Source organism: Cygnus atratus, chromosome 4 (assembly GCF_013377495.2).
Source record: "Cygnus atratus isolate AKBS03 ecotype Queensland, Australia chromosome 4, CAtr_DNAZoo_HiC_assembly, whole genome shotgun sequence".
NCBI classification, from domain to species: Eukaryota; Metazoa; Chordata; class Aves; order Anseriformes; family Anatidae; genus Cygnus; species Cygnus atratus.
In genome coordinates this window covers 45065400-45086796 of record NC_066365.1, presented here as the reverse complement: position 1 = coordinate 45086796, position 21397 = coordinate 45065400, and the positions used below count along the sequence as shown (strand labels likewise).

General features: G+C 41.0%; 2 protein-coding genes, 1 long non-coding RNA gene and 1 pseudogene across 5 annotated transcripts; 2 read left to right on the top strand and 2 right to left on the bottom strand.

The window, feature by feature from the left end:
- The first annotated feature begins 11 nt into the window (after positions 1–11).
- MRPS18C (mitochondrial ribosomal protein S18C) lies at positions 12–2385 on the top strand. Its single transcript, XM_035546871.2, has 6 exons — positions 12–131; positions 220–281; positions 1267–1350; positions 1746–1803; positions 2112–2171; positions 2261–2385. Exons 1-6 carry the CDS (start codon positions 80–82, stop codon positions 2329–2331), a joined length of 387 nt encoding a protein of 128 aa, XP_035402764.1. The 5' UTR covers positions 12–79; the 3' UTR covers positions 2332–2385.
- Positions 2372–9858, bottom strand: ABRAXAS1 (abraxas 1, BRCA1 A complex subunit). Of its 2 annotated transcripts, none has more exons than XM_035546826.1 (9): positions 9689–9858; positions 9069–9159; positions 7739–7775; positions 6814–6880; positions 5970–6163; positions 4887–5006; positions 4197–4281; positions 3628–3739; positions 2372–3483 (listed from the first exon to the last, which is right to left on the bottom strand). In XM_035546826.1, exons 1-9 carry the CDS (start codon positions 9773–9775, stop codon positions 3056–3058), a joined length of 1221 nt encoding a protein of 406 aa, XP_035402719.1. In that variant the 5' UTR covers positions 9776–9858; the 3' UTR covers positions 2372–3055. The 2 variants fall into 2 exon arrangements, with proteins under 2 accessions (XP_035402719.1, XP_035402737.1); XM_035546844.2 differs by having other exon boundaries at positions 6814–6863; positions 9689–9811.
- Positions 9849–21028, top strand: LOC126913281 (uncharacterized). 2 transcript variants are annotated; one of them, XR_007708170.1, is made up of 3 exons: positions 9849–9950; positions 10079–10258; positions 19375–21028. It is a non-coding gene; the product is annotated as an uncharacterized LOC126913281 (long non-coding RNA). The 2 variants fall into 2 exon arrangements; XR_007708169.1 differs by having other exon boundaries at positions 9929–9997.
- Positions 13642–21397, bottom strand: part of LOC118252062 (protein transport protein Sec24D-like) — a 197784-nt pseudogene continuing 190028 nt past the window's right edge.

Genomic DNA, 21397 nt, shown 5'->3' with positions numbered 1-21397 from the left:
CATTTCCGATTGGCGAGAGAGCCGGGCGGGAGCTGCGGCGGGCAGGAAGTGACGGAGCGGTGCCGGCCGCGGGGGCAAGATGGCGGCGCGGGGGGTGGTGGCCGCTGTGGCGCGGCGGAGCTGGGCGCCGGGTGAGCGGGGGGGGCGGCTCGGGGCGGGTGACTCGGGGCTCCCCCGCCCCGCCGCTGCTGCTCACGGCCTTGTCTCTGTCCCCTGCAGCCCTGCGGGGGGAAGGGCCTCGTCGCCTCCTGCAGCAGCAGGCGCTGCCCGGCTCCGACCAGGTAAGGGCCGCGCCTCGGTACGGGCGGCTGCGCGGGGCGGGTCGCCTCGTAACCCTGCGAGGGCGTTAGCCCGCCGGCGGGGGGGGGCCTGACGGCAAAAGCAGGTAGCGAAGCGCCTCGGTGCTCTGTGCTTGGCGCCCTTCTGGGCAAGGGAAGCCTTGCAGTACTGGCCGCCGCAGGTGGTGCGCTTGTGATTTCCTCCTAAGCTTACAGTTGGGTGTTAATAATGCAAGTGACTGCTGAGACACGGTCTGCTGTCGTGACTGTCGTTGCTTAATATCGTCGTTTCCGTAGCTCGTGCGCAAACCAAGCGTTGAAGAGTTTTTCTGTGACTACCTCAGAAAACGCGTAGCGGGCCTCATTGGTGTGGTGGCTGTTGCCAGCAAACATGTTCCTCTCTAGCGTGACTTGTGAAATAAGTCTCTTCACGTACACAATGGTAATCTACGTTGCTGGAGCAGCGAAGCTTTTTTGTGCTGATGGCTGGGGAGGTGCTGGTGCCAGGTGTGCTCAGAAGCTGAGAGCGGCTCCTCAGGGCGCAGGAGTGGGTTCCAACAGCCTCCTTAAAGGATGGCACGAGCAGGCCTGGGACGCTTCCCTTGGAGTGGTCTTAAAAGAAGCTTTTCAGGAGTAGTCAGTGCTATTCTGTTACTGTTCTCTGTAGATATTCTCTGCTCAATAGTAGGTGTAACTTTCATCTTAATGATGACTATAATTGATTGGTCACGTTGACAGTTGAGATTGCATTGGTCATTTAGTTATGTGGAATACGGATTTTTAGGTTGTTAAGTACCACGCAGTGCGTTTGACAACTATAGGTAAAGACAGCTGCACTCATATTAATGCTTGAGAAATGTCACTTGTGCTAAACATCCTCACTGTCGTTAAGGCACTTTCTGTTTTTCTTTACGGCGTAAATTAAAACAAGTACAAACTGATCGCTTACCTGCAGTGTTGCAGCTTGTTAATGATTGTCTAATTACAGCCCATAGAAATGGAGAATCCTTATAAAGAACCTCCTAAAAAGTGTGTCTTGTGTGGGATAAAGGTGGACTACAAGAATGTTCAGGTGAGTACTTTGAAAAGGTGTGCGTAGATAACAAAGGTAACGGGCTTGTGCTCAAAGGGTGGGAGGCAGCAGCCCAAGGTTAACTGGGTGAGGAAGTTCACAGGAAGGGGTGAAGTAGTGTCATGGAACCTCTTCAGCCCCCTGGGCCTATATATACAAATGTGAAACTTGGTGTCCTTGAAAAGGAGCGCTTTGTTCTAATTCTACTTTACTGTGACTTAAATGTGGCATGCAGGATGCTACGGACTTCCAAGCTGTCCTTGTTCCCCTGTCTGGGAGAACTAAGCTCTGTAAGAAACAGTTTCAAATATTAAAAATGTAATGCGAGGAATAAAATATGCTGAAGCTTCTCTGAACTACAAATAACACGAACTGATATTACTCTTTTTTAATAGCTTCTGTCCCAGTTTGTATCTCCATATACTGGCCGCATTTATGGCAGGCATTTAACAGGTATGTGAAATTAAATCCTATTTACTCTTTGATGTTAAGGTCTTTTAGAGCTTAGGTCAGATTTTATTAGATATGTTTACACAAGTCATTACTACTGGTAATACACATTTTTGAAGCCTTTATGTTCATGAGTAGACTTGAAGAAATTTAATTATTTTCTGTATTTTAGCAGTTTGTATAGGCACACATGAGGTTTTTATAGGAAGACTCGGACAAAACTAGAAGGATTTGCAACTAAATGATTTAGTCCCTTAACTTATTACTGAGTTATTGTTCAAGTCAGGAGCCTAAAAATGTTTTTTCTTTAGGCTTGTGTAACAAGAAGCAGAAGGAAATTTCAAAAACCATTAAAAGAGCTCAGGTACTTGGTAAGTATCGTTATACTTCCTTGGGTGTTTGGTAAGTCAAGCTTACCGTTGATTTAAGAAAAAAACCCCCTCATCTTATTTTCTTACAGGATTTATGCCAGTTATGTTTAAGAACACATCATTTCTTACAGACCCCAAAATTTGTAATGTTAAGTATTGAGAGTTATATACTGTAAAGAAATAAACAATAAAACTAAACGTACTGCTTCTGTAATTCTTTATTGGGAATGTCACTGGTTGCTGCACTGCGTCACTGACTGAAGGGTGGTCAGTTGCAGTGTCAAGTCTCTGAACTTGTTGGAAGGAATAATGAATGCCTAGCGGGATAGCACAAATCCCCAGCTGTGTGGACCACTGAAGTTATCAAAAGTCTTGCTCGAGTTTGCTCCTTTTTCCTTCCCTCAGTTGGAAGGGGAAAATATAATGCTGGAGAGCTAATGATAGGAGAAAATATTAAGACTGTGGCTATATATGTAAACAGCTGTTCCTCAGGATGTTGCCTTGGATCTGATGTTCTCGGCTTCGGCTTCTGCTGAGGTGAGGCTCACTGATGGGGTGGCCTTGGGTTCTTCTGCAGCACCTTGAGGTTGTGTCACGGAGGCAGTATTTGACATGACTTGACTGCTAACGCCCTGCTAGTGTAGTCTTAAAACCCTGAGAGAGAGAGAAAATACAGGCTTAACTCTGGAAGGCCAAATGAGGGAATGTGACCTGGACTCTGCTCAACTTACGCCGAACAGAATTAATGCGTTAAAATAAATCTTTGTACTTGACAAAGATTCAGTAAGCTATTTCCATCCCTGCAGTGCTATGAATTGGTATGTTACTTTAATATGCTGGCAGTAGCTTTTTGTGCAAATATGTTTGGGGAAGCTGTTAAGTCATCAGAAAGTGGGAGAGTGTGGGTATTCGTTTGTATCTTTCAGTTTCTCCAGCACCTCCTCGTCTGTTTCAGCGCTACTCAGCGTAAGTTTCTTTTCCTTGTCGCTGTCCTCTTGATCTTGACGTAACTTTTGGTGAAGCTGCAGTGATCTGGATTTCTTAAAAGACTTCGGTCCTGTGGTGGTCCCTTTGACTTTGCGCTTGGTTAATTGTTTTGTTTCAGGTTCAGGGAAGTCCTTTTCCTCTACCATGAGAGTCAGTTTGTCCATGATATTGATATTATGGTCTGTCTTACAGCAATTCTTGGATATCCTTCTTCCTTTGAAGGAAACAATACATGTCTGAAGCTCGGAATTGGGGAAATAGGTTTGCAGTGCCTGACAAAGCAAAACATTTTCCTTGGGCTCTTCTGGGTGATTTTTTTTCTCCCCTGAAAAAACAAAGGCTAGAGTTGAAGACCCTCTCAAACTTGTACCGGTTTTGTTCTGGTGGCTTCAAGCTTGAGTGTTTTCTGCTGATGCCAATGAAATTAAACTTGGCAGCCTTATGAATATTAGCGCTGGATATAACTTACCTGAAGAGTTTTTGTGTTGCTTTTTTCTCTTTATTTCTTCTTTCAATTGGCTCACCTCTGCTAGGAGTTTCTCTACAGACCGTTCGCTGACTTCTACTGTAGAGCATATATTCTGCAAGGCAAGTTCCATTTTGAGATTAACTGCATGCACATAAATTGAATTTAGTGTTGTAGCAAACACCTTAAAGCTACTGTTGCTCGTGTTAGACACAGAGTATTGAAAAGCTGAAATGAGAAGCTTGAGGCTGGTTTTGAAGGTAAGAACTGAAACCTTGTTTGTACCAGATGCAATGTGTCTTACTTGCTACAGAACTTTTGGGTAAATGGGAGCAAAGTACAGACCACACCCTAGGAACAATCCTACTTTGAGGAATTTTTAGTGTCCCTAAGGATTTATTGATTAAGTTGATTGAATAGAAGCTTGTCTCTGAGAAGATAATGTACAGCCAAGAACTTGCGGATCTTTTGTTTGAATTAGCTTTGTTTGCCTTATTGCAGGATGCTACACCCTTTGCTTTATTTTATAGTAGTAGTGAAAATACCTGTACCAGCAGATATACTTGACTGACCTTCAGCTCCTCCTGCAAGGTGGCATACATCTCATTTATCTTACGAACCTCTTGTAAGGATCCATCTTCATAAAAGAAGTCTGACCTGCAGACAAAGAACAAATTGTATAATTCAAAACTAATGATGTAAATGGATACTAGTGTTCACTTTCAAGGAGCTTCAGTCCAGAAAGATGTGTTAAGTCTGTATTCATTAGTTTGATTTAGAATTAGCAATTCCTGAGGTAGACTTGTTAAAGGTTTTACTCACAAGATACCAATTAAGTGAAGATGGCGCTGACTACTGGCGAATGCATAAAACTAGGAGGCTCAAGAAGTAACCCAAAGCTTTAGTTTGAGTTAAAAGTTAGGTATGAACTGCTCTTTCCAGGCTAAAAATCTGGATGGGCTCTCCTGTTCTAACAGGACTGTATCATTTCACACGCCCTGTCACTGAGAGAGAAGTATCAGTTCCGGTTACCTCATGTAGGTTAGCTCAGCACTCGGTGCCAGTTTTGAGACTGTTCTCTCTGCAAAGCACATGGCTCAACTAATTTCTAAGTTGCTTGCCAAGGCTGGTAATTGCAGGAAATGAAGTGAGCAGGGTGTAGCTGTGCTATCAGTAGAGGCACTTGGGAATAACTAAAGCAAGTGGTTATGCCAGCCTTACTGGAAAGCTACGGATACTGGTATGTAAGTTGTGTATTGTACCTGTGTTGTCTTACTGCTCTCACAAAGCCAGAAGATACGCAGGAACCAGACACTGTTCTGTAACCTTGCTGTTCGGCCATACCCAAGTTGGTAACCACCAAGGGGACTTTCTGAAAAAGACTTAAAAAGCATAAGTATGAAAAAATGTTTCAACGCCTTTTGAGTAGGTAGATGTCCCTACACAGTAAGCATTGCAACCAGGGGCATACAGCATTAACTGTTGCTGGAAGAGTCGTATCACAGATCACAAAGTCCAAACAAATCCTCCTGCAAGAGAGGAGACTTAAAGCACTGCCTGGGTGGATTTTTTTCCCTGCTTTTGAATGTCAGTTGTATAGTAATGCAGTACTTTGTTAAATGTAGCACGTTAGCAGTGAGTGGCGATACCTCTAAAGCTGATTAAAAGCTACCAACAGCTTCAAATAGTTCAATGAGCAATTTAATACATCTTCACTTACACATAAAGATGAAAACTAAACAGTTACCTGTTTGGTAAAATAACGATTTCACCAATAACGGTTATTGTGTAAATGAGTTGGCAGTCCAGTGCTGGCACTGCACATGATTATAATTGCAAGTCTGTGGATTCATAGAATCACTTTGGTTGGGAAAGACTGCTAAGATCAGATTCAACCATTAATCTAGTACTGCCAAGTCTACCACTAAACCATGACCCTAAGCACTGTATGTATCTATCTTTTAAATACCTCCAAGGATGGTGAGTCAAGCGCTTGCCTTGGCAGCTTGTTTCAATGCTTCACAACCCTTTCAGTCAAAACTTTTCCTGTTTTTCTGCTTTCTAACCTAAACCTCCTCTGGTACAAGTTGAGGCAATTTCCTCTTGTCCTATTGCTTGCTAATCAGTAAGTTCTTGAACAAACCTTGAGGGTGAGGTTTCAGCTGTGCCTGTAAGGGCTCTACCAGTATAAAAAAAATATTTAACTCTTAACGCTTTCTAGAGTAAAAAACTATTATTAATAGTAATCCAGCTGCAACTAAAAAAAAGAGTCAAATAAAGAAGGTCAAATCATAGTGTATATAATACTTAACGGCTTTGTCATAACTAGAGAACAAACTGATTACCCTTCTTGTGGCCGGTGTAAGGCATGTTCCAGTCTGTAAGTTGAACAACTTTCTGTCATCACGCTAGAAGTTAACAGAAGGAATACAAGACCCTGGTTTGATAGGTGGGACTGTAAATTCTTATGAAGAAGTCTTTCTCGGAATGTCATCATCTGGTCTGTGTTGCGTCTGAATTTGTACCATCCTATTACGTTCTGCAGACAGAAGAAAACTCATCAGTACTATTCTTTAATGTCCTTGCATGCCATAACAAAGCAAATTGGAGGGTCCAGTAAGATTCATGAGTGTGAACTCTCCTGTACACATAAGGAGATACTTTCAATTCTTAAAGCATCCAAGACCATTTTCTAGGTATGACAGTTTCTATCCTTGTGAAATCTACTGAATTGGCTTGTTTACTGAGGTTTGGCTCAATCTTGTAAGTCTGCAAACTTGGTTTGACTACTTAGTTGTTTGCTGCTTTCCAGCTTGTACTTTTTCCCCTTGTAAAACATTCTACAGAGAAAACAGTACATGATTTTGTTCACGTGGTGCTTAACCAGCGGAGTGAGCTGACCTCAGTTGATCTCAACCTAGAAATTGGTGGAATTCCTTTGGAAGGTTTTAAGAGTTCACTTGAGAAATTAATAAGAAAAAATCAAGTTGGGATAATACAGAGAGGCAAACTTTAGTCAAAGATAACCTAAATGGGTAGTATTCTTTAGGGGGGATAAATAATGCAGGTGCCTTGACAAGCAGTATGAGGGATTAGATACAAGATGGAATAGTTTAATACCACCGATCAGAACAAGTCTCAAAATCTGAGGTGGCCCTGTGGTATGTATTAGATTTGAAAATAAAATACCTTCTTACAGCCAGATAGTATTTTCTTCAGGGCTGGTTTGTTCAGTTCCCCTGCAGAATTATAAAAGCTAGAAGAAAATTATGACAGTTAGGACAAAATGCTACTGTAGGAAGTAATTATTTCCAAGTGATTTGGCAGTCATCTTGCCTTAGGTGTACTGGAGGGAGAAAAGCCATTAAAGTTGTGCTGACACAGCCCCTGTGGTAGGACTGCACTTACTTTCATTGCTGTTTGCGTAAACAGCTGTTGAGGTGGTCTTGTTAACAGCACAGATGCTCTTCTGGCATCAGGGCTACTGGGACACAAAGGTAACATCTGTATACTTGAGTCACAACTACAAAAAATGCCTTCAATCTGACATGAAGCGCCTCTCTAGCGGTATCTTGATTTCTTAATTTTTAGGAAGATTTGAGAGGGGAATCATGTTGCAATCTTCCTCTTACAGGGAGTAAACCTGCACAGCTGTGTTTCTGTTTATGATAGAACTCAAAATACTACTGGTCTGTGAAATGACTCCTGACGTGGGACTCGTGTGTTTTTCTTCTGCCCTACTTAGAACTCTGCATTTCTGTTTTTCTCTTCTTACAGGCTGAGGGGTCAGGATGTGTTCTTTTAGAAAAGCAATCATTGCTTTTTGTGCAGCAGTTTGACATCGTTCTGTAGCTTATACAGTTCTGCAGCACTCACTAGAATGTGGTGCACCATACCTGTATTTTAGTTAGAGATAAACACAAAGAAAGCTTGTAGATCCAATATAAAATTAACATAAGGCATTTTGCATCTGTAATTCCATGGTGCTGACCCTGCATTCATTGTTACGGCTCCGTGATTTTTTTCTATCATGTAATACAAGTTTAACTTTCTGTAGAGCTAAAATTAGGGTTAATATTAATTGTTTCCATATCTTTTTACTTAAAATTCTCACCTGAACAACTGGTGGCATGGTATATGCTTCTGTATATCTGAAATGAGAAAGCAATATTACTTTGGGTTTGTCAGCTCAAGATGTACATTTTTATGTATGCTGTCATGTGAATTGTTAAAAGGAACAAGAAAGAAGTCTTTCTTTATATCCATTTATCTACTTAATCTCAAGTTATCTTCTTAATCTTAAAGGAAATAAGTGTAACAAAGTTTCTTCAAATGGAAAGGGGAACCACTTACATAAGTTATGTATATTTGATACATTTTGGTTTTGTCAAGTGCAAAATCACACTTGCTATTTTGTTTTTCCCTTCCTTTCCTGTTGACTACAGGAATAGAATGCAATATGAAACAGTTCACTTAAGTTACTTTGCAACAAAGCACAGATGCTGGTAGCTAGGAAAACTAGGCTGGAAAAAGGGTATATGATCAGAATTGGGAAATTGACTACCAGAAAAGAGGGTAGGTGGTGGCATTTGAAAAAGCTTTTCTTTACACAAATTCTCCACTATATTCATTTTCACAAGTTAGCAAAATAAATAAAACTCCAAAAAATATGAAGCAACTAACTCTGCCTGTGTGAAAAATCTGCGTAATATGACTAGGGGCACCACAAAAAAAAATCCCCATACTTCTTGTTCAGCAGTGAAATTGAGTAGAGGAAAGTGTCACACCTTCCTTAATTGTGTCCCAGGGTAAAACTGGAAAATGAGGCATGAATTCTCTCTATAGTGCTTCCAGTAAAGTTGGAAAGAAGACATGCTGTATTAGATGGTTCTTTTTCTTGATCTATTGACAGTATTTTAAAAGAAGCGGGTTAAATTCGTGTATACGTATATTGTTCGTAAGGGCTACTGTAATACATGCATCTAGTCCTAATGCCGTGACAATTTTAAGGCAAAATACATGTTTCATCTGCTCAATGAAATGTATAGTTTGCATCATTCACATTAAGTATTTTATGAGCTGCAAATTTTGAAATAGGTACTAATGCATTAGAGTTCACATCACTGAAATATGCCAAGTTTCTGCCAGGTAATTGTAGTTGAGCAGGGGTGAAGTGACATAGCTAAGACAAAGAGGAAGTCTAAACCCTGTGTTATTTGTAATGTGAGAAGATTGGCAAAGAACAACTAATCAAGGAGTTAAGAATTTGTATTTCTGTTTAAATCTTCAACTTTTTCAGATCAATTTTTTTCAGCAATTGAAGTGTTGTAAAATGAACTTGGTATGCGTATTTTGGTGTTAATGGGGCCCCCAGGATCTAGCAGATGCATGTAGCCATATATGCCCTGACACCAAAGCGCTATTAGAGGTATGGGTGCACTGACCGATAGTATAAACCACTTCAACATCGTCCATCTGTGAGTCAGTAATGCTGTTCTTGGCTTCGCCTTTGACATCTCCGAGGAGAAATCCTTCCTTTTTAGGGGAAAAAAGGTAAGTTCGTGTTAGCAGAGCTGCTCTGATATTAACAGTAACTGCAAACGTGTTGGGTGGAGAAAAAAGCTGTTGCTGTCCATTTTTTTTTAAACAAAGCAGATTCTCATTCATTTGTAAACAGATGCAAGTAGGTAAGGGAAAAAAAAAGTTAAAGTGTACTCGAGTGTTTGCTATCCCTTATATTTTTATTCAAACCCGAGGAGTGTGCGGTTAGGCATGTGCTGTCCAGGGCTCACCCCACAACTTTTATCAGCCGCTGCAGGAGCAGCAGGGCTACGGTATGGCTGCGCCCCACCTCGGGCCGCCTCCTCGTGCCTTCCCCGACAAAGAGCCCCAGATTCCCGGCGTTACTGCGGCGGGGCCTCGGCAGCGCCCGGGCCCGGCCGCGGTCCCGCAGGCGGCTCGGGGCAGGCCGGAGGCGGGCTGCGACATGGCGGCGGGCAGCCCGCCCGGCCCCGCCGCCCTTCCCCGCCCCGCGCGGCCCCCGGCCCGGCCCCGCGGCACGCACCGTGTCCGAGTCGGTGCTGAGGTGCTGGAAGGCCAGGGCGCCGAAGACGAAGCCCGAGAGCAGGGCCGACGTGCTCTCGCCCTCCATGCCCCGACAATGGCGGGCCCGCCGCGGCGGAGGGAGCCCCCAGCGGCCGGCGGCGGCAGGGCCGGGCCGGGCCGCGCTCGGCGGCCGCTGAGGGGAGCCGCGGCGGGGCGGGAGCCGGGGCCGGGTCAGTAGCTCCTCCCGTACGTGTAACTCACAGAATCACAAAATCACGAAGGTTGGAGCCGTGCCGCGGTTGGGGCAGGCGGGTTGCTCCCAGTAGCGGTATAACGCGTCCTGCTCTGCTAAAGCCTCAAAACATCAGTGACATATTTGCACTGAAGTACTTTTTCTCACACGTCGCAGGTGTTCCGGACTAGATCAGCCAGAAGACAGCCCTAGGAAAACAAAACAAAACCGGAGGAAGAGAGAAGTTAAAGTTCCTCCGTTCTTAGAAATGTGATCGGAGATCTGGTGTCAAGGCCACCACGGTTTCTGCACTTCGGGAAAGGCAATGTTTGATTTCATCACTCATCAGGACTGTATGTAAGCGTGCTATAAGCATTTTCTTAGTCTTAGACATTCATTTCCTGAGTTTTTAAATAAGATGAATGCACTTGCAGTTTCTCAAAGGCTTTTTCCATCAATTTGGGATGTTATACGTGTATTTTTCTGTATTTTTACCATGCATATGAGATTAACACTTCCAGCACAATTTCTTGTCCCTTTAACTTGTCAGCAGGATTTAGAGGGAGAATGGCTAGCTCTGGCACACTTAATGATTTAACTATACGTTAAATATCTGTAAACGGTATGAGTATTTAAAAGAAGAAAATTGTTGAATTTCTTACCTGTTCTCACAGTAGAGAGATGGACAGGCTAAGACTTTTTCCCCCCTCAACACCTACATAAATGAGGGATGACAAAGTGTCCAGGTGATGCAGAATGACTGAGATGAACAGGAAACAACTATTAGGCATTTCTTGCAACACAGGTCGCAGGGCATTCAATGAGTGGGTAATAAATACAATACAACTGAAGTGATGTATTGGAACAAACAACTCTATGATGGATCATGTTGCCATGGTGGTGGCAACAAGAACGGATGGATGTGACCAGTTACATAGCTGTTTGTGGAGAAAAGGGTGAAAATGGACATGAATGCTGGCATCTTTCAGGACCTGTGCAGCAGTTCCCGTCCCTGCACTGTAATTTATAGTTCATTCTACCCTAGGACAGTGAGGGCATTTTATGCATTTAATCAGTGCGATGAATGTGGGGTACTGACACATTCTGCTGTTATCAGCACTGGTGGTATGCAAACTGTGTGCAAGATCCATATTGATGGCATGCGAGATGCATGTTGAGAGTCATGCAATGCCCATCTGACAGGTATCTGTACACCGCAGAAGCAAACAAATGTAGTCAGAACACGTGGAGGGCTCTTTGCTCCAGCGATACAAAGATGCAGTCCTGCCTAAGATGCTGGATTGGATGAATAAGGTTCTCTAATGGCTGAATTTGCCTTCGGTGGAAACAATTATGCTTGTGTGGTCAGACCTAAATGTGTTACAACCAGCCTAATGATTCATACAATGCTTAAACATATTTCTTTACTGTTGTCATAATTGTTCTGTTGATAGGCAGAGATAAACCATAAATAGCACAATTGCGTGGTGGTCAGATGCAAACACAGATCTGTTTTGTGTCATAGATGGGATCCGTGCTGACCTAAAAGAACAGCAGACATAGACCAGTTAGAGTATGGACCCAGAGCAGTAGATATTTGCACTTGAGTACATGAAGGCAGTGTGGTTTCCATGAATGAATATACAGAATGAAATTGCTTACCTTATAACAAGTGATCTTTAAGGTTGTTCTGGCAGTTTTCACAAGTGAAGCATGTGCTTCGCTCTTCTTTAAAAGGAAACTAAAACTACCAGAGATGATTTCAGTCTCGAGCAGCGATCAGGTGAGGAGTTTGTTAAATGTGAGGTTGAAACAAACAAACATAAAAGCCAAAAAAAAGAGGGCCTATTTTTTTTTTGTTGTTACAACTGGTAGCATTTTAATAGCGAGAGAGGTGGTCTTAGCAGTTTGCACTGTGTGAACACACACCTCACAGCTATTAGAGTGCAGAATGCTCTGGTCAGTGCCACTTGCAAACCTTTCTCACCCTGTTAAACAAAATCCTGGTACTGCTAGGTGTTAAGAGATGCTTGAATATCATCCTGCATTTGCTCTCTTGATGTTGTGTTGTTGACCTAAGGGCTTTTTTGACGTAGAGCAGTCAGCATTGCTGTCTTTGTGGCATGGCAAAACTTGCATGGAAATACCAGGGACCCATACAACTGAAGTCAGAGGAACACATTTAGCACGAGTAATAACTTCGTATGCCTAATAACAATGCCAGGATGCCCTTCCATGAGCAGCTTTTGATCATGTTGCAACTCAGAATAGGTAAACAATGTACCCTATGTATCTTACTGTAAAAAGGAAGCTTGACTGTCAGATTGACCACGTTTGATAGTCTTGGAGCCTATTGCTATTTGCTTTAGGTAGAAACATCTTTTTGTTAACCTATAGGAACGTATTACTTCATCAGCTGAAGTACCACCTGACTAATGATGTGTCTGTGCTATTTTGGAACAGTATCTGCCAGGGACATGCTATGTTCTGGTAGTCTGATAAGGGGGTGTTGCCTGCAAACTCTCCTCTGGTATGTGTCTATAGGCACCTTTTGGAGTCACTAGAATAGTGAATACTGGACAGGAAGGAGTCACATCTGGAAAAGTGTGGCTCCCAGAACTCCTGTGACTGTGTGACTTCTCCCTGGAGGGTGCACGGATTGTTCTCTGTCCTTGTTAGGTAACATATCAGAGGGAAGGCAAAACCCCAGCGGTGCTCTTGGAGAGCCGGTATGTCCTACTGCAGTTTTATCTCTTCATGGTGTATGTACACCTGCTTGAAAGATGACAACTGTATGGCCACTCCCATGCAGGAAAAGCCTGTTCAGACCTGATTTCACCCTTCCATGTAAGGTGCAATGAATAGGCAGACATCAGCACTGTGTTTGCTTCTCCATGCACTGGAAAAATAAATGGATCATGGTTCCAGTTCCCTTAGATGATCACAAAACATTGCCTAATAACGAATAAGTAGAATGACCTCAGGGATCGAGAGCCAAGAGTGGGCAGCAGTGTTTGCTGTTAACGTTAAATTTTTCAGTGGTCTTCAAAATTATCTCTGAATTGATGCTATTTATTTGTGCTATAGAGACCAAATAGAAACCAAAATGTCATAAACCCCATGAATGACTCCAATTTTAATGATGATGTGTCCAATTTCTGACCAGCATTTAGAAATCCCAAAGGATGCAGAGAATGTACAATAAGATAAGTCTACTATTAAAAAGCAAGATATGCTGAGGCATAAGCATTTAAGAAAGTCATATATGGCAAATGGGAGTTGTTAATGCCTGTGGAGCATTATTTGTTAGAGATTAGGACATAGGAAGCTTTGGGTAGCTTTTTCTACAAGTACTTGGAGGTGTTCGTAAACAGGGATCAGATTTGATTATCCTTTTTTTACCAAAATGATAAAAAAGAGCCTAATACAAACTAAATACAAAAGCACCCTACTAATAATTAAAAACATAAATCTGCCCAGAAATTTATAACATTTGAAGGGTTGATGCATTATAAGGTTCATTTTCTGTAAAAAACAAAAGAAAGCAAGAGTATTTTTGTATTTACCAGAGTGCTGTAGAGCATTTTTTGCAGCTACATGCTTAAGAATTTTACTGTCACAAAATTATCTATAAGAATTTTCATTAGTAAGCAAGGAGACAATTTTGTCTAAAGCAAGATTTTGCTTAGGGAAAAACTAAAAAGTGTCTGTGACGTGTGGAAAGCAAACTCCACAATCAGTAAGATTGTAAAGTAGGTATGTTTATTCAGCGCTGGGCGGCACGGCGGGTAGTCCCACCAAAGTCGTGCGCACCCCAGCGCAGCACTTTTCTTGGTTATATGTGGTGAAGAGTTACATATGCATGAAGTTTCTCGAGACGCCTATACATATGCATGACCTATCCCCGCTTTGTATTAAAATTAGTTCCAGGGAGTCATTTTCATAAATTCCTCCTATCCACGCTTGCGCAGTGTTTTCTGGTAGTGGTTGCTGAGGGTTGTGGCGATGAAGATTAGCGAGTCTTCCTCGTCACCGCTGGTTGACCTCTTATCTCAGGCGCAGACTCATAAGCTTCTCAGCTTCCGCTTAAACTGCAGATTCGGTTTCAGTTGGTTCTTGAAATGTGTTTCCTGCTTTCTATCAGGAACTGTTTTTCGTGAGGAATCCCAGAATTTCCTGCCTCAGTTTCTTTGCACAATAGGTAGCGGAAGATATAGTACATGTCCCTTACCTGTCTTATTTACTAAAATCCTTTTGGCTTCCTTACACATGCTCATTAGCCTATCTTATCTACTAAAATTCTTTCAGCCTCCTCTCAACTGAGATCCTCGCCTGAGCCTATGTTATTGGCTACAGAGTGTTTCTCACATTTTCAACTTTGACAATTAAGACTGTTATTGTCAAAAATCAAAATACTAACTTTTTTAACAGTGTAAGAAGAAAAAAAATGAAAACTTGTGTGAATTAGTACATAATTTCAGCAGGAAGAAAACCAGCTGTCTTATCCGTCTGGTATGAGCATGATAATCAGCTTCCTCAATGGCACTTCTATTTGTCCCGGAACAACAGCCTCCACGTGCTGCAATTGCTGCCATTGAATCAAACCTGCCATTAATCAGACCTGAAAGAAGATGAAAAAATGAGAAGTATGTCCTGAAATTTCCCTTTCTGGCACTGCTGACATTACAGGGGTGGTTGTTCCTCTGCTGCAGTAGCCTGACTTACGCAGGGAGGTCCTTACCTGGCTTACTGCTGACGGGCTGGCACAGTTCTTGTGGTAACACGCCAGCATGCGAGCCGTCTGATTGACCAGGATCTCTCTGACCGTCTTCAGGGGTTGGCTTAGAATAGCTTTAAAAGCTACAAATACAGAAGAACAAAAGATTATGTTAATAACAGACACACTTAAAGTATCTACATTTTGCTAGTTTTTAATTAGTTTTTAAAGTAGTAAAACTCACCTCTATGGGTGCTTTTTCAGTCTTTCCTGTATCATTTTAGAGGATGCTTATTAATCTTCACAAAAAAATGCCTATACACTTTTGTGCACTACCTGTTTCTAGCTACCTTCCCCGGCATTATTTTTATGGCATGTATATCTACATACATAATCTAGTTCTCTTTCCTATTTTGTACTAGAGTTGCAAATTGCTCAGGCTTGGAATAGCAAGTTACAAAACACGATTTCCCACTAGGCAATCACTTCATCTCTCCTACTTTCCTCTTCCTCCACCCCTAGAGAAAGCAAAAAGGAAACAAAACCAATCTGTTATAACTTTACCTGACTTAGCAAAGAAGTTGATAAGTGTGTCAGTCTCTCAAGTCTTGTAGATGTCAGCTAACTGGGAGCTGCTACAGTTTAAACCAATATTGTGTATGCACAGTCTTCTTTGTCCACTTATTGATGTGTAAAGGACAGCACACTGCAACACAGATGAACCAATTACCATTCATTTTGAGTTTAAAACAAAAAGCCGATCCTCAAAGCTTCCATTGTGTAAGAGCCACCACTTAGTGCATAAAAGGCATGTAATTAGGCCCAAGGACAGCCCAGCCTAGTAGTGCTGCTTCAGCATTAATGAACTAGAGGAACACCATACCTGCACATTTTGTGGAAGTAGATTAATGCATTATAAAAATTATTAGCCTTAAAAGTATATAAATGTCATAAAAGTATCTAAGTATATAAAAGTATATAAATATATGACTGATTGAAAGGCTTATTACTCTCTCATTTGCTACATACTGATGGTATCATCTGAAAACAAGAGACCACTGACTGGAAATCTGTAAAGCATCCCTTGTAATTGTGTAATATTTGAACGTGCTATTAAGAAGAGTGCCCCGAAGGAACATAACTGAAAAGACACCATACCAGACATCAGAAGCTTGCTGAGAAATATCTGCTCATCCTGTTATCAGCAACAGCAACACAAAAACTTAGTAATCTTGAAAAGTGAAGTGGGTCTTCTTACATGGATAAATTGATTACGAAGTGACATGAAGTCCTTCTAACCCCGCCCCTGTATCTCGTCCCTTCCATTGACTTAGATATTAAAATTGGAGGGATAATTTAAAAATTTGCTTATGACTCCAATTCTGCTGCAATATAATGTTAGCATTTGGGAAAACCCTTTTCCAAGTATGGAAAGTAAAGGAACCGAGCTCAAGCTTTCCTGACTGCTAACATTTTGCTGGCACGCGCTTGTTTCCTACCACCACAATCAAAAAAGAATCTCATCATCTTGTCTACAGCTACAAACTGAAGTCTGCAGGGCAAACACCAACTGCAGGTGATTGTAGTCAGACATGCACTGGATCTGCCACATGCCTCTGTCACAGGGAAGCCAGGTAAACACAATATCTACATGGCACGCACTTTTCCTGTCACTGCTGCAGCACCGCTCCAGGAAGTGACGGCAGACATACCAAACTGGATGTTCCACAGTACTGTATTTGTACAAGGATTAACTGCTAGCCTATGAAGTGCATTTATAGGGGCAAGATAAAAGCTAAGCAGAGCAGAAATGAAAGTTCAGGTAATTCCATGGCTTAAGTTCAAAACCTTGCAAGCTGTAACATTTTCTGCCGTTAATAAAAGAAAAATGTCATGGCAAAATACCTAGAACAGTAAATGGCAACCTCGCGTTATCTGCTGTTGGTTGGGGCACGTCTTTTGTTAGGCACAGGCATATCACACGTGTTGGCAATTAGGCAGAGAAATGCCAGTTTTAATTATTGCCTAATCTGCATTTCCAGGAACTATTACTGAGGGAATAAGAAGGGAAGCACAGATTTCTTTAGTTTTGGAACAGCCTGGCATTGCAAGGTAGCAATCTTTGGCTAGTTAATTGAAAACTTACTTTATTAGTAGTACTATGACACCAGAGTCTGTGCAAGCTGTACCTTCCTTGCCTCAGTGCTACGGCATAACTTTTTTTTTTAATTATGGCTGTAAAAGTTCTTACTCACAATTTCAAGACATGGCATGTCATTAAGTTTTTTTTACCTGAATTAAGGCGCCACTGTCTTCATTCAGTTTGTCATCATCTTTGAACTCTACCGTCACTGCCTTGTCACAGTCAACTGCTGCCATTTCTACATCTGTGGTGTTGTTCATGTAAATGGCACCAAAGAAGTCAGTAGCCCTGAAGCCTGTAGCCAGATTAGAACAAACAAACAAACCGTATTATTTTATTTAAAAATAACAGGTACAAGTGACATTATTTTGTGACTTCTTTTTTGATCATTCAATTGTGCTTACTAAAATGGGAACCATTTCTCCTCAGAGGTGTGCAGCCTCAGTCAACAGCCACTGTGAGGACAAAGTGAAGCTGTTCTGATGGGCCATGAAGGGGTGCTGCAGCTCAGAGACGCCCCAGAACCTTTTGCACTGTTCACTTGGTCGTTTTGTGTGTTTGTATTTCTCAAATACTTGCATTTGAGGCAAGAATGATTGGTCAAAAAGTAGAAACAGTAATTTCATTTGAAGTAATGAAAGAACATAAGTGTCCAGCAACAACTCTCTCTCTTTTGTACAACTTATTTGCATTTCAGGAGGCATGCATAGTGATCAGAAACCTTAACTGCATTTGCAGATTTAAGTAGGTATATACAGTAAGGGCACACTCATTTTACCAGTCTATACTGTTCAAAAGGTACATAATGAAATTAAAACAGGAAGCCTGATGTTACGAGTGATCTGTAGAGCACTTCTAGCACTGTATTACTTATAGTTTTATATTCTCATATGCATTCATATTTATTTTCATTCCCAACGGGTACCGTTACCTGTACTTGTCCGAACCCTCATTATTGCATCGACGCCGGTCTTTTTTTCTATGTCCTTCCTGAGGTCGGTGAGGAACTGGGGGCTATCTGAATTGAGCTGAAAGCACAAAGCACAAGGTGCAGTTCACCACGGGGTGGCAGCAAACCAGCAGACATCCAACACTCTGCCAGCCCGGTGTGAAATCTGCTCCTGCCCTCCCCCCATCAAATCTTTTCACAAACAACATCTCTTTTCTTTTAAAATTGGCAAGAAATGCCAGTTGCTGCTTTATTAACAGAAACACAGATGTGCAAGTATCCACCGTTAATTCATCACTAGGCTTGGACAAGCAGAATTCCTTTCAATCAAACCTGTCTCCAGTAATGTCCGTCCTTGCACCTACCCTTGCAGGCTAGCTAGGATTTTGTGGTACATCCTTAAAAATTAGAGTAGCTTTGTTCACTTAGCAAAAAATGGTTCTGCAGATCAGCTGATGACATGGAGAAAGTCCCCTATTCCCCATAAAGATTCCCATGAAATTTTAAACAAACGAGTGTTGTTATGGCTTTTCTTTTGGGGAGGAGTGTCTGTATCATAAGCATTTTTAACTGTAAATGCAGGAGTAATTGACTACCCTGCTCAGATGTCACCATATGTAGGTAAGTGGGTTTAATTTTAAGATACCAACCAGCTTGTAGAAGTAAAATTACAGTCTCAAGATACCTATTTGAGCCTGATCTGCTGTTTATACATTTGAATTTTACCCCCTACGGTTTATAAATGATTTTTCTAGAGTCGCTCTACTTTCACGCTGTCAAAGCATGCTTTGAAATAAAAACAACCAATCTCCAGGTGTTACTATCTGACAGGTAAGAAACTTGCACCACTTACCTGGAAATTGTTGTACTTGTACAATGTTCCTCCAGTGTACATTTTGACAAGACCCAGGGAGGCTATGTCCACGTACTGATTTGGGAAGAGGAACAAATTCACGCAGCAGCCGTTAGCCACGCAATCCCTGGCTAAAGTCTCGTAATAATTTACTTGAGACTGGAAGAGTGTCTGCACAGAACTGAAAAAATACAAATGTGATAACATTAGATACTGTTGGTAGCCAATCACAATCCAAATACCCAAATGAAAAATAAAAATGAGACATCGATTTGATTGTAATCGTGTTGCCCCTGCTCATACATTCCATCACCACTTATATACATTGAACACTCAGTCTGTTCTTGTAGAACTAAATCACACCTTGCAGGTAGCAAAGGCTCTTGGTGGGTGGAATTATTTGCAGCTGGTCGATTTCCTTTACTGATGGGTGTTGCTGCTCAACCATACTTCAGCCTCGGAGTTCTTGTAGGGCCAATTATATTGGCCCTACATATTTATTATTATATTTTATATATAATTATACATTATATAATGTATATATATATAATATATTATTATATAATATATTACATATTTATATTATATTGGACCTACATATTTATTCTCTATATCTAAATCATCAGGGCACAGTATAATATGGGAATATTATATATTTAATCAACAATTCTTTGTAAAAGAAAAGAAGTGAAAAAGACCAAGGCTCTATACTAGAGGAATTCAGTGTAATAGAAATCCCTTGTGAACTCCAAGTAGAAAATACCTTTTCTTTATCTGTATTGAGCAGTTTTTTGTCATTTCTGTTTCTCAGCTTCCCTGGTGCTTCTGCAGTTGGCAATGAAGAATGGAAGATAAACAATTTTCCAGCACATTCTGCAGCCTGTTGCAAAGACACCATATTGACATTTATTCTACTTCTCAGATAAACAAGCCTAATTTTCATATGCTGTGGTGTCTCTAAGAACAGTGCAAACTTTCTGCAAAAGTTCTTAAGAGCCAAATCGTTCATTTAGTCTTTACACTCGATGGAAGTGAAGTCCCAAAACAAACTGGGAATTTTATGTCAGTAAATAACTTAGTCTAACATAGATCCTTTGGATGATGCACCGGTACACTAATTCCTACACGGGACGCTAAAATCTTGATGGGAAAAACTAGAAGTACCTCTCCTAGAGACATTTCAGTTAGATACAAGCATTATGCAACAAGCAACAAGGATAAAAGATAAAAACACTAAATTGGATAAATTAAAAGGAAATGTAATTTAACAGAAGATTCTTTCAGTTTGGGTGCACTGCTATCCATTGTATTTTTAGAGAAGAACGACAATTACATTCCTGGACTAGATTCCACATTCAAACTACACTAAAATGCAGAGCAGCAAAACTTGTGATTAACATTAACTCCTGTCACTAAGAAATAAAGTAAATGCTGGTTTCACTCAAGTTTTCAATTGTTATCTAGAACTCTAATGAGGCCATAGGATTTGCAAACTGGGATGGCAAACTGCTGACAAAAAACCTTCAATTCCAAAGAAGAGAACAGCAATTGTAGCAGTACCACAGGCATCTTTGTATTGCTAACAAGCCCTTCCACCAAAATTTACGAAATCCAGTTTTTCACTTGATATTGAGACAGCTGATAGGAATGAAAATTGATTAGTCTTCAGGATTCTGAAGTCCTTAAGCACTGAAGAAGTTGGGTGAAGGTGAAAGGAAGGAAGGAGGCATTTGCCCTTTTCCTGCTCCAGGCTTAACCACACATCTAGTTTAGAAATGCAATACCCAAGACTACCGACACAAACAGGCTTCGGTACTCCTTCCCCTCCAGATCTTAAGATGTCCACCAGATACTCCACATTTCAAAATAAGCCACAGCATTCTGGGAAAACTAGAAATTTGCTTGCTATGGCAGAAATGCAATCAAAGACAGTATCTTACTTTTAACAGAGCTGAATCTCACCCCTAATAGCACAGTTATCTTTAATCACGAATGCCAATTTCTTCGATTACTCTTAAAAAGTAGTCTGTAAAGAATGCAAGATTGACTTACCACCAGGCATAATACACACCAAGAATTACTGACGCTGCTTTTGACAATGTGTCTAAAATGCATATATGATTTCTAAAAATTTATTAATCTCAAAGAGGAATACATTTTACTCTTTTCAAATGAGTTATTTTCTTGAACACATGTATATGCATATTAATAATTCACGGGGAACATCCTTGCAACTTATAACTTTAAAATACAAGTTAAATAAAATGTTTATTTGAGAAGTGCTTTTTTATAGGAACAACATCAAAAGGAAATTTACATTTATGGGTGTTAAGTTTGTTTTGTAGAAGTGAAATACTGGGAAAGAACATTTTGATAGAAGTGGTAACCAAATGTATATATATTTTGCACACATACCTTTTACTATTATGTGTAAGAAGAAATAAATATTTAAGAAACGGACTTGAGAGATGCTGTGTAATTTTGGTTCAATTTATTTACTCAAAGTTTGAGATCTACTTGTACACAGCTCACAGATAAATCAACTATTTTAAAGCACCACTGGCTGTTTTCTGCCTCTGCAAATCTTGTGGTGGATCATGGTGTCATTCTTTTAATTGGCAGCGCTCCACAGAAATGCCAGCATTTCAAGGGATATCCCTGACATACAGAAAGCTACTTGTGTGCATCTAGAAGTCTGTACAAACATCCCGAGTTATCTATTAATTATATTAAACATGCTGTAGTGACTAAACACCTTCTTATCTCTTAAATGCTGAATAAGAAAATGACTCCAGGGACTGGTCTTTTCCAACCTAAATGATTCTATGATTCTA

Excerpts from the sequence above, each read along its gene's own strand:
- MRPS18C (XM_035546871.2), top strand. The coding sequence starts at position 80 with ATGGCGGCGCGGGGGGTGGTGGCCGCTGTGGCGCGGCGGAGCTGGGCG. Across the intron at positions 282-1,266 it reads CGCTGCCCGGCTCCGACCAG|CCCATAGAAATGGAGAATCC; the intron begins GTAAGGGCCGCG and ends GTCTAATTACAG. Across the intron at positions 1,804-2,111 it reads TTATGGCAGGCATTTAACAG|GCTTGTGTAACAAGAAGCAG; the intron begins GTATGTGAAATT and ends TTTTTTCTTTAG.
- ABRAXAS1 (XM_035546826.1), bottom strand. The coding sequence starts at position 9,775 with ATGGAGGGCGAGAGCACGTCGGCCCTGCTCTCGGGCTTCGTCTTCGGC. Across the intron at positions 6,164-6,813 it reads TACTATCTGGCTGTAAGAAG|AACGTAATAGGATGGTACAA; the intron begins GTATTTTATTTT and ends TTCTGTCTGCAG. Across the intron at positions 5,007-5,969 it reads TTACACCGGCCACAAGAAGG|TCTTTTTCAGAAAGTCCCCT; the intron begins GTAATCAGTTTG and ends ATGCTTTTTAAG.